This window comes from Peromyscus leucopus, chromosome 4, assembly GCF_004664715.2.
Source record: "Peromyscus leucopus breed LL Stock chromosome 4, UCI_PerLeu_2.1, whole genome shotgun sequence".
Classification (NCBI taxonomy): domain Eukaryota; kingdom Metazoa; phylum Chordata; class Mammalia; order Rodentia; family Cricetidae; genus Peromyscus; species Peromyscus leucopus.
The window spans coordinates 16,036,464-16,048,889 of record NC_051066.1 but is presented as its reverse complement, the minus strand read 5'-3'; the positions used below and the strand labels follow the sequence as shown (position 1 = coordinate 16,048,889).

General features: G+C 44.4%; 1 protein-coding gene across 1 annotated transcript; it reads left to right on the top strand.

The window, feature by feature from the left end:
- The first annotated feature begins 2,950 nt into the window (after positions 1-2,950).
- Positions 2,951-8,775, top strand: LOC114692730 (interleukin-36 gamma-like). Its single transcript, XM_037204374.1, has 5 exons — positions 2,951-3,145; positions 3,658-3,710; positions 4,201-4,308; positions 4,637-4,776; positions 7,810-8,775. The coding sequence occupies exons 2-5, from the start codon at positions 3,677-3,679 to the stop codon at positions 8,017-8,019; spliced, it is 492 nt and encodes a 163-aa protein (XP_037060269.1). The 5' UTR covers positions 2,951-3,145; positions 3,658-3,676; the 3' UTR covers positions 8,020-8,775.
- The last annotated feature ends 3,651 nt before the right edge of the window (positions 8,776-12,426 follow it).

The following is a 12,426-nucleotide window of genomic DNA, read 5'->3' as shown; positions in this document are numbered from 1 at the left end:
TCAGGTGAGGAGTTACATCATCAGGGTTCGAAGTGGGAAAGTGAGACTTCAGTCTAAGGAAGAGCTGCATTTGGAAAGACAGCCTGATGTGGGTCCTGAGGGGGATCTTCTTCACAGCACTATTGCCATAGGCAGCCATGAGGAGGCCCTGAAGGGAGAAGCAGACCAACGCTTCAATTCCATAACACAAAGGGAATGTCTCTGTCTTTTAGGTTTCCAAGAGTGGGAGGGAAGAATCCACACCATGTGACCCAGGCTGATCTAGCCAGCATGCTGGGAGTCACAGACTAGAAGGCACTAGATAAAAGTAAAGTTATCGTTCCAGGTTAACTTGGCTTTGCTCACAGTTGCAATGGGCAATGAGGAGGGAGAGCGCAAGGTCATAGTAAACTTTGCTTACCAGTTCCCTGGAAAGAGGCAGGGAGAGAGAGAGGGGGGAGAAGAAACTGAAGAAGGTGTGGCTTGAGTTTTAGGGGAGAGAGAACAGCTTGTCAACTAGAGGACCTGTGATCTCACATTCTAGCGTAAGTTAAGGCACTTCTGTCTTGGGCTGGACAGTAGAGCTGGGCTTGCCTGCAGCAGAGATGGGAGAGGGACCCTTGCCATTGACGTTGCTACTTGTATCTATAAAGGGACTGGGACCAGGGCTTCTGGGAGATATAACTAGATCCCTCCCAGGCTGCCACATCTCTTAAAGTGGCCTCATTTTAAAGCAACATGTTCATGGCCTGACAGCTAGTGTCGATATTGGTAAGCATCTCAAGTGAAGCTAGGGGACTGTATACTCATAATATCTATCCATTTCATTTTGAGATAAGAATTCTGGACAACTTCCTCAGTAGCTGCCCTCTACAGGCTGTTCTCTGCTCTTCAAAGACCAACCTGTATCTCCTCTTAATCATCATCACTCCTGCTATGGTTCAGATATGGCTTGAATATGACCCACAAGCACTCATGCATTGGAAGACTGGTTCCAAGTGTTGTCATACTGAGAGCTAATTAGACCATATGATGTGAGCCTAGAGAGAAGGGATTATGTCACTGGGGATCCCAACCTCATAGGAGATTAACATAGTTAATATAATATCTTATTATAGTAATGTGATAGTATGTTAACATAGATTAACAGTTCTTGTGGGACCCCAGTTAGTTCACCTGAGAAACAGTTGTTATAAAAGAGTCAGATCGACTCCTCCCTCCTTTTGGCCTCCTCTCTCACCATATGATCACCTTCACTGCTGATTTGCTCCTTTTCTTTTCTTTTTTTTTTTTTTTGGTTTTTCGAGACAGGGTTTCTCTATGTAGTTTTGGTGCCTGTCCTGGATCTCACTCTAGAACAGGCTGGCCTCGAACTCACAGAGATCTGCCTGGCTCTGCCTCCCGAGTGCTGGGATTAAAGGTGTGCACCACCCCCACCCAGCTGACTTGCTCTTTTTCTACTCATCCTCTCCCCAGCCTGAAATATTTTTATAGCACCAGAAACAGGTTTACGTACTCGCATTTCCTCTAATTTCTCTGTCCTTTGAAATCCACACCAAAGCTTAAACCAGTGACTCAAGGATGGCAATTTGGGGAAGCGCTGTATTCTCTAAATTCGAGGAAGCTGTGGACAGCTGGAAACAAGAGGAGCAAAAGGCTGAAATTAAAGAGACACATCGCCAGACTACATAGGGTTTTACAATCTTCTTCTAGCCATGGCGAATTCAAGATCTATCCAGAGGCTTTTAAATGCATGAGAATGTTTCCCAATGAGTTGTGTTCTTAAGCCCTCTGAGCATCTGCTAGCTGACCCTGCCCCTCCATTCCCATGATCCATGCATCCACCAGATGGCATATTCTTTTTAGTTTTTTTTTTTTGAGATTATAATTACAACATTTCTCCCTTCCCTTTCTTCTCTCCAAACCTTCCCATCTATTCCTCCCTGCTCTTCTTCAAATTCTTGGCCTCTCTTTTCACAATTGTTATTGCATGCATATATATATATATATGCTAAATATATATATAATGCATATATATGATATATATATATCATATATATATATCATATATATATATATATCCTAACTATAACCTGTTCAGTCCATATAATGTTACTTGTATGTATGTTCTTAGGGCTGACCATTCGGCACTGGGCAACCAGTTGGTGTACTCTCTGAATGCTCTTCTTATGGGCCATCAGTTTGGTGAAGGATTCCCCACTTCCTGAGGCATCAGTCCCAAGATCCTTCATTTGAGCCCCAGGTTTTTGGTTTTTTTTTTTTTTTTTTTTTTTTTTTTTTTTTTTTCATTACTACAATTGCTACTATCTCCACCACAATTCCTTTTATTCCTTAGCCTCCCTGAACCTTCCTGTAGAGGTGAGCCCAATTTCTTGTCTTTGGTTTCCTTCATTTAAAATCCTAGAGTGGTTTCTGTTTTTAGATGGGGTTCTGACTGAAACAGAGCACTAAAGGATTTGGGTGGCAGATGGTACTTTTTCACTACTGTTTTGTGATGAGCATCCCAAGGAAGGGACATTTTGACTGATAAATAATGGAAGGGGCTCAAGGGGTGACAGGCACCAAACCTGATTTTGGATAAGAGTGATTCTCAATTCATTTTTACACGTTTTCCCAAGATAACATTGGAGCACATTCCTCCAAGGCCTGAAAGAGATCCAGGTGGAAAGTAAGAAAGATTGACTAGGAAGACTGTTGAGATTCCAGAGCAGAATTTTGCAGGTCCAGGTTTAGGAGCCAACCCTATTGTTTGTGTTCCTTGAATTTGCAGTCTAACCCCAAACTGACAGGTCAGGTCAGCCGAGCTCTGGGAAAATCCCATAGTCTCTCCTTTTTGAGAAATCTAAGGTTTGTCATGAACTCTGTTTCCTGGTGGCTGGGCTCCTCACGTTTCTAGAGGAGCTCAGACAAGTCACACTCATGCTGGTTCTGAGATTTCTTCACCTGAGCCTCCCAGAAGCAACTGGCAGGAGCAACTGGCTATCTTCCACCTTCTACATTTGCCACACCCCACAAAAGAGGCTGGAGCCTCCTGCACTCATCTAGATAAATGAACTAGGCTGTGTCAAAACCCATCACTGCACCCAGGAGCTGCCCCAGCTGTGATTCGGTCTCCTGGACTTTCCATAAAGACTCTTCTTGCCAGGTATAGCACATACCTATAAAACCCTCCAGAGCTTTCTATACTCAGTGAATGGGAAAGGTCATCTTGCCATGATTCTGGGCCCTGCTCTGTGTGTGAGCCTCTGTCTTCTACTCCTGAATTGCTGGGATTCTGGCCAAACTGCCCAACATGGAAACCTCCCTTCCCTTAGAAAGAAAGAGACGGTAGTGAAGGGGAAGGACCTCTGGAGAAAGTATGTACAATGACTTGGGCACTGGGGGAATGTTTAAGACTGAATGTTATTTATGGCCTTGAAATTTGTAGGGAGATGATGTTGCTGAGATTTCTGGGTAGAGGAGAATTCTGCCTGCTCTTCTGTCTCCAGAGCCTTGAGGTTTGGTCCTAGGAGGTTGCTTAGCTCTTCTGGACTAGGGCATCATGTCTGGTTACACATTTCTGTTCTGTCCTGAATGAGAGCCTAGGGATCCAGGGTTTGGAAAGTCTTGGAAATGTCTCCTGAGGTTTATCTTTCTTCCTGATGTCTCCTCCCTCAGGTACCAGGACAAACCTACTATGGAAAACTATCCAGGAGACACCAGATTTGGAGGTGATGTTGGGATGGGACACTAGAGAGCTGGGCTATTTGTATCCTCAGCTATGTCCTCTGGACATCCAAGAATTTCATCCTACCTCTCAGATATGGCTCTTTGCACCTAGCAAGGTGCCCATATGCCACTAGGCCTTCACTATCCGGAGAGTGGAGACCACAATGCTCTAGCTATGGTTCTTAGCATCAGGCCAAGCACAGAGCAAGCACAAACAAGAGCAGCTGGATCTCAACACATAGGAACTGTAGAACTACTTGTCACTTTGTCTTGATGGTTTGTCCTCTTAGAACAGTTATTCTTAGTAGCCTTTGCATACCATGGATTTACTGCAAAGAAAGTCCAGGTTGATGGGTTGCATGAAGGCTGCCAGTTTGGGGATGCAAACCCCTGGATGCAAGCCTTCATTACAGAAAGGGCCTGGATTGGGTCATCTTTCTCCTATTCTTGAGACTTCATGTTCATGTCTATCATTTGTTTTCACTCAAACAGTAAGAAGCAGTGCTCAGACCGGGAAGGTGTCCGACTTGAGCCAGCAGGTATGGATCCTTCGTGGTCAGAGCCTTGTGGCAGTTCCACAGAACAACAACGTCACCCCAGGTCAGTGGTCATCTGTCACTGCTTTACTCCTTACATAGACTTTGTTAAAGAAAGTGTCAGTACCCTATTTGCAGCAGGATAGCCACAGTTAACAGTAGTTAGAAGAATCAGCTTAGCTCTGTGCCTGCCTCAATAGCTGGGTCAGTGCTTGCCTATCAGGATGGACGAGTGAGTGGGTAGAAGACCATTTGATTGGTCTGGGTAGTAGAAGATACACTCGTCAAGTGTCTTCTGGCCTTGCTTGGCATTTGCTGCTCTGCTCAGTCAGAACTATTAGAGCAGTCTGTCTTCCCAGCCTCAGAAGAAAATTATCTGCTTATCCTTATAGTTACCATCGCTGTCCTCCCGTGCAAGTATCCAGAGTCTCTTGAGCAGGGCAAAGGGATTCCCATTTACCTAGGAATCCAGAATCCAGATAAATGCCTGTTTTGTGAGGAAGTTGATGGACAGCCCACTTTGCAGCTCAAGGTCAGTGACCGAGAAAAATAACATAAAAATAAATGCCTGCATTTCTTTTGTTATACGTTTCATTTTTAAGTTAGCATGTAAAGCCTTAGGTTACATGTGGCATTTTTTTTTTAAAGCAAAGCATGCTTTAGTAGGTTCTCAACACTCCATCTCCCTCCTTTTCCCTAACATCTAACTCCCCACCAGTCTCCCTTCTGTTTCAGGTCACACATGTCCTTTTTCCCACTCTGTTGCCACCCCCCACCCCACCCCCACCCCACTCTCTTGGTTGTTTTTCTGGTCTTTACGAAAAGCCCATGTATCCTAGCATGGTTTATTTGGCAAGAGATCAAATTTTAGAATTAACAAAGAATTTTATTTTCCTAAGCATGTTTATTTTTAGCCCCCTTTAAAATATAGACATGTCATGTAGAAGATTACCTTAATTAAGCCAATTGATGTGGGAAGACCAAGCCCACTGTAGACAGTACCACTCCCCAGACAGGGGGTCCTGAACTGTAGATGGATGGAGATATCTAGCCATGAACAAGTAAGCAAGTAGGCATGCTCTTGGATGTGATGTAACCAGATGCCTCAAGGTCCTGCCTTAACTTACCAAAAGTGATGGACATTAGCTTGGTATTATAAGCCAAATAAACTCTTTCTCCCCCAGAGTAAAATTAAAAGAGATACGTAACAGACATTAATTTATCTAGCCCTTTTATAGTTGAGGATTGTGATCTTTCTTAGTTTTAAGACATCCTCAGTCATTGTGGCTTCACATGTGTCCTCTCCCTCATTCTCCTGTATGTCATTTTAGAACTCCTAGTCACCAGTCAGAGGCTTCACCTTGGTATTTTATACTATCCTACGTAATGACCATGCTTTCTGTCCTTCCACTGTTTAGTTATTTATTTATTAGCCTTGCATTCTAAAAGAATTTCTTGGTACAATAGCCCAGTTTGTAAGTATGCTTTTGTCTTGTCTTACCTTCTAAAAGACCCTTCCTTGATCTTTTCTTTGCTATTCCAATTCCTAAGCTCTCAAAGTGGTTGTGAATATGTACACACATAGAAATGCATACACATAAATATAATTTCATTTGTATATAAGTTTATACAAACTTCACTTTAATTAGCTTAATTCAAGTCCATCCAGTTTAACTCAGCAAAATGTGCAGGAGCTTAATTGCACCATATGAGTACATGGGCTTATCTTTGAACAGAATGGCAAAGAGCCCTGAGCTTTGTACAGCCTGGATATTAGAAGGAGGAGAGACATGCAAATGCTAAATATAGTAGTACATTTGTCATATGCCAAAAAGTATCACATGTCCTAGGAAACAAAGCAAGGCAAAACAAAACAAGTTCAGAAAAGAAAAAATAAAAATCAGCCAATCAGATCAGGGCAGAGCCTGGGAGTAGCAGAAACAGGAGTGGAGTCAGGCGCAGGAGTAAATTGCATGGCAGGTATCAAGCGTCATTGTGTAGGAGGAATTCTAGGAGAGAACAGGAGACGGGGAAGTGAGTCAGCAGGTGAGGGTGAGCCAGTGAAGACAGATGTGTAGCAGTGAACTGAGACCAGATCTCTGCCAGGACTTAGTCACTCCCCCCGAGTGAAAGGAGAAACCTGGGATGCTCTGAACAGAGTGACCCCAAACACCTTAGGTCTAAAATGGGTCACTCTGACTTCAGGTGGATCAGACATTGCAGGGGAAGGGTGGAAGGCCTTGGGAGGCCTATGGTGAGCTGGGTGTGAGTTGATGGCTCTGGGATGGCAGTGAGTGGGTGGGGGTAGATTCTGAAACTAGTTTGTCATCAACAAGATCATGGACAGAATAATGTGATTCCATTCTGAGCTTGGTCCTGTCTTTGCTAAGTCACTCTTCGGTTGGACTTTTGGCCTCAGAAATTGGTCATTGATAAGGTATAGATTTTAGGGGATCTTAATGAGATAATGTTGGGGTTAAATCTCGCTTACATGGAGTGAGTCTGAAGAGGTAAATCAGACAGCAAATATCGGCAGCTATTGCAAAGGGTTTGCTGTAAAGCCAGAGCTGGCAGAGCTGTTGGGTCATTCAAATAGAGTGATGTGACACATGACAGTGTTTCGTCCAACAATGGACTCCATAAACAGTGCTCTGCTAAGGCCATTCCATCCAATGACATTGTAACTGCCTTAGATTGTGTAAGTACATTTGCAACGTTGACTCAGTAGTGAAATCACCAATGATTACTCTCTCAGGGTGTGTTCGTCATTTGGTGACATGCCTATGTTTTTTTAAGATGAAAGTAAATATACAGATAAGAATGACTGAGCAAAGAAAGCAAAAATGGATGCTGCAGGAGAGAGCAGGCAGGATGGCTAGAAGAATGTCCTTAGATGAATGAGTGAAGAGAAGCCATTGTCTAGTCCTTTTCAGGTAGGGAGGCACAGGTATCGATGAGATGTGCCTGGTCCGTGGGTAGCCTGGAGACGTTCTCATCCAGTCACTTCAGCTTCCTCAGGGAGTTGGAAACAGAGAGCGAAGATGATGGAAGGAGGTGGTGAGTCAGAAATAAGAAGGCAGGTCTTCACTGTTCGATGAGTCAGCAAAGCTCTGCTGAGCCGAATGCAGGGCAGTAGTGAGCAAGTCTGACAAGTGCTTGTGGTTAGTGGGTAAAAATGCTAAACGTGAAGGGTGTTTGCTAGTGAAGGAAAAAACCAGGACAGAGATAGTGATAGGCAGCGAGATTTGAAGCCTGCCTGCTTGCCTGCCTCCTTCCCTCCCTTTCCCTGCCTCCCCTCCCCTCCCCTCTCTTTTCTTTCAGCTTCTTTTCTTTCTTTTTCATTTAATTTTTTTCAGGGGTGGGGGGCGCAGTAGTGGAAATTGAACCCAGGGCCTTGCACTTGCTAGGCATGCTCTACCACTGAACTAAATTCCTAAGCCCTTAAATGTCCTGTTCTAAGAGAGGCTTCCTTGAACTCTGGAATGTTTATTGGTTGTGTAGAAATAACTTCTCCTATCAGAAGGCACTTCTGGCTTTGCTCATGAGTATTCTCCCTCACATGCAGGAGGAGAACATTTTGGATCTGTACAACAATCCTGAGCCCGTGAAACCCTTCCTGTTCTACCACACCCAGACCGGAACAACATCCACCTTTGAGTCCGTGGCTTTCCCTGGCAGTTTCATTGCCTCCTCCAAGAATGGCCAGCCCATCTTCCTCACGTCAGAACAGGGGAAATATCACAACATTAACTTCAATTTAGTTTTAGGGCCTTAAACTCAGCATAGAGGCAGAGGGTTGGTTAGAAATTGTCTTAAAATTTTTATTTGATCTGTGGAGTTTTTATACTGAGAGGTGAGCAGGACCAGCATTATCTCATTTCATAGATGAAGGAGCAATAAGGCAGAATATGTACTCCAAAGTAGGTGGAATGGGAGCGGTGTAAGGCTGTCCTCTGAGGCTGAAGTGGTCCAACCCACAAGGCATCATGCCTGAGAAATCGTGCCACAGTGTATAAAACCTGGAATGCCCTATGAGTGGTGATATCCTTGTTTCCAAGCCATTGGACTAATTCATACCAGATTTTCACACACTTATAATATCAAATCCTTGCATTTGGGTAGCAGAGACTTCACAATAATATTCACTGCAATGGCCAGTTGCTTTGATCCTTTAGCAACTGACCTCTGTGTGGAGCTGGACACACTAGGAAAGGGTTTAGGTTCTTGGGTGAATGAACATTTTTAAAAAGCAACTAGAGCTATGCAAAATATGTTGGGGTACAGCGGTTGCTCCTTGAAGAGTGAGAATGCTTCCTGGCGATTCATAAATAGCTAGATCAATTAACTTGGCTTGAGCAACCCTTTCTTGAATCATTCCAGTGGAGATGAATACTGAGAACAATGTGTATGAGTAATAGTGCTTGTCAATAAAACACTAACTTTTATTATTTTAACTTCCATAAATGTTTTAATATTCTTTCCATTATAATGCACATCTGTGGTTAACAGGATTAGTATCCCACCCTAGTCCTGTCTCTGTAAGGCACCTCCTCTTTTTCAGTTCTTTTTTCCCCTGCAGCTCCCTCCCAGGCACCCAGGGACACATGGGAGTAAGCACAGAGTCAAGCGGAATTGAAGCTACCGACTGTGAGACTAGGAAAGCCTGCTACATGGTGGCCTAGGATGATCTTTTTGCCTGTTTTAAGGATTTGGATAACTTATTTGATTATTTTTAAGTGTGTGTGTGTGTGTGTGTGTGTGTGTGAGAGAGAGAGAGAGAGAGAGAGAGAGAGAGAGAGAGAGAGAGAGAGAGAGAGAGAGAGAGAGAGAGAGAATATGCAGGTATTTGTGGAGGCCAGATGAGACTGTTGAACGCCCTGGAGTTGGGCATTACAGGAGGTTGTGAGCTGCCTGATACAGGTACTGGGGAACTAACTCGGGTCCTCTGCCAGAGCTGTACATGCTCTTCAGTCCATGGATAAATTTTTAAATGGCATCATTTCCTCATGCCTTCTTATTTTATGAATGAGGACAGGAAGGCATGTGTAGTGGACAAGAAATGCTACAGACGGCACTGACATTGACTACTATAACTGTAAATAATGACGTTCTTGGTCTGGGGACTTTCAACTGCTGGAGTTGAGTCATTATGAAGCACAGTGTAAGAAATCAAGAGAAATACCCTGAGCAAGACTGAAACGACCCACATGAGATAGTTAATGACAACCATGCTGATGAAGCCAATTAAAGGTTTTGAGTTCTTTATGAATGGCCAGACCAAGAGTGGACTCACATCTCTGCAAAGTCTCTTGGTGCCCAAGCTCAAGGGTACAGCATTTTAAAAGATAAAACCATAGTTACATCAGTGCTGGGGAGGGGGGGTTACATTAGTGAAGGATTAGGAGTTGCCTAGTGAAATCTGCTTCCTTTACAAGGCTCAGCAGTATCTTCCAAACACTACACAGTATGTTTGGACCATGGTCAAGGTCATGGACTATCCCAGAAATATTGCCAAGGTGAATGTGGTTGTTGGGAGTGGAAGGCTGAGAAGTGACCAGGCAGGCACAAAATAATGTTGGGATAGGATGGTGTTACCTTAGTTATTTCATGATGGCATGATGTACGTAACAGAACTTCCTGGGGAGACACAACACACACACACAAACACACACACACACACACACACACACACACACACATCTACTCATCCCAGAGAGGGATCCCAGGACAGACCCAAGTACAGATACCACCAAAGTCCAACTTGGTAAATCAGTGAGTTTTATTGGGGTTACTTACAGGGTTATGGGTGAGGGGTTACTTACAGGAGCAGAAATGACTCAGAAACAGTTGCATCACCAAAACCCACCCCAGCATGGGGGACAATGCACAAAAGCTGGGAAGCCTGGGCCCCCCTGCACAGCCTGCAGGTGGCCCAGCAAGTTGAAGAGTGTCCTTTCCAGGTGCCTCAGTTGGTCTAACCTCTTCCAGCCGGCTCGGCTGGTTTCTGCTCTTTCATACAGGTGGGCAGCTCAGCTCCTCTAAGGGGAACTCTCAGCTTTTACTGTTTACTCTGGCAGGGAGGGGCCTAGTGAATCTAGTCAGTTTCAAGGACTTCCTGAAGCTATTTTGAGTTGTTTACTTTCCTGCTTAAGGAGCTTGCCTGGAGGAGAGAATGTTTCAATGTTGGCAGAAACTGTTGCATAATATATGACAAACTCAGGTCCCCCTCACTCCCATCCTTGAGGCTGGCCTTACCTTGCAAGGTATCAGCAGATGACTCACCCAGATGCAAAACCTCTGGCCACCCAAATATGATTATGTAATGACAGAAGGATTGGAATGTACTTATTTCATAGCATTTCTCAAACTAAAAACAGCATCAGCATTACCTGGGGCATGTACTAAATCTTCAGAAACCCTACACCCAGTAAATTAAAATCTCTTCCTAGACATTGCAATATGTTCCCTAGGGTTTACTGATTGACTAATGCTTTCCTGGATCTTCTCAGTGTAATTTTCCATGTAGATATATTCAGATTAATTATAGTTAGGACTATATGTGTGCTTCTGTAGAAATCAAGTTATCTTAAAATGGCAAGAGAGCACAGTGGGTAAAATTGTTTCTGTCCAAACCTGATGACCCAAGTTCCATCTCTGGAACCCACAGTGGGACAGTGGAAATAAAGACTGACCCACAAAAGTTGTCCTCTGACCTTCACACATGTGCCATGGACACATACAAACACATACACACACACACACACACACACACACACACACACACACTGCAATAAATAAATTTTAAAAGCTTAAAAGTGATTTGTTTCTATATGTTTTGCTTGAAAACTGCTAAAGAATATGTCTGCCCAAACAAGAGAAAAATGTGGCCTCCTTAAAGTAGGGTATCTTCACCAGACAACAGGGAGGTGAGCCTGCCTGATAATGGTAAAGGAAGAAGATAACCAGGCAGAGTGGAGCTGTTACAGGCTCAGCAGCAATAAGCAAGCCATGTAGACAGAGAGTTCAGTATGTTTAAATGAATTAGAGAGATTTTTGATGGTGGGGAAAATTTGTGGGGGAATAATGAACTCGGCAAAAATTCTACATGGCAGTGCACGCCTGTGACCTTAACACTCAGAAAGTTGAGCCAGGAGGATAATGAGTATGAGGCCAGATCTGGGTGGAAAAAAAGAAAATATGAGGGAAAAAAGGAAGAAGACAGACAGACAGAGACAGAGCAGAGAAGGAGGCTAAAGAAGGCCAGAGCAGCACACTAGAGCTGACCCTGATGTTAGGGATGAAGTGACCCTGCCTCTCTCCTGTCTGCAGTGGCAGTGATGAGGGAAAGATGGTCTCCCCTCGCTCCACCCTTTGCTATATGTGTCAGGTGAGAAAGTCAGCACCAGGATCACAAGAATGAGAGAACTAGCCCTGCCCCTCACCAGCAGCAGCACCCAGGAGAGCAGGCCCTGCAACCTCACCTGGGCAGCACACTAGAGCTGATCCTGTCATTGGGGGCGCAGGTGAACCAACCCTGAGGGTGTGAGAACAGGAGAGCAGACCCACCCCATCTTCTCATATGTTTCCTATAGCAATCGGAAGAGAGGACCTTGCACCTTGCCTAGGCAAAGAGTAAAGGTGGCCCTGGTGATGTGAGTGTGGGGGACCCAGATCTGAGGACCTGAGAGGAGGAGAACTGGCCCTGCTCCTTGCTGCAGGCTGCATTGAGTGAGCTAGGCAAGGCAGTGCTGGAGAGCTCACCCGGGTAGTAATAATGAGGGAAAGCTATGGAGCTGATCAACCCAGCTACCATCCAGGCCCAGAACCAGGGCTCTGTTGGCCCACCCCAACATCCACCTCATCTATGAACTGTTGGAGCATGTGAATAGGACAAACCTACAGATCCAAAACAGCAGGATCCACAGGACAACAACAGGATATCCAAGAGGAGACCCAGTGAGAGCCCATTATCAGTGGTGTAGCAGAAACCAGAGGCCTTGAGCCAGACCAATGACTCAGCAATGAACACTTGCAAGTGTAAAGGGTAAACTGTGTGACTCACAGGTCACACTACAGCTTCCACAACAAGATTCTCCTACTTATGTTTTGCTGTTCTGTTTTGTTGTTTGTTTGTTTTTGTTTGGTTTGGATTTTGGTTTTTCTTTTAAATTTGGTTTTGATT

Excerpts from the sequence above, each read along its gene's own strand:
- LOC114692730 (XM_037204374.1), top strand. The coding sequence starts at position 3,677 with ATGGAAAACTATCCAGGAGACACCAGATTTGGAG. Across the intron at positions 3,711-4,200 it reads AGGAGACACCAGATTTGGAG|TAAGAAGCAGTGCTCAGACC; the intron begins GTGATGTTGGGA and ends TCACTCAAACAG. Across the intron at positions 4,309-4,636 it reads GAACAACAACGTCACCCCAG|TTACCATCGCTGTCCTCCCG; the intron begins GTCAGTGGTCAT and ends TTATCCTTATAG.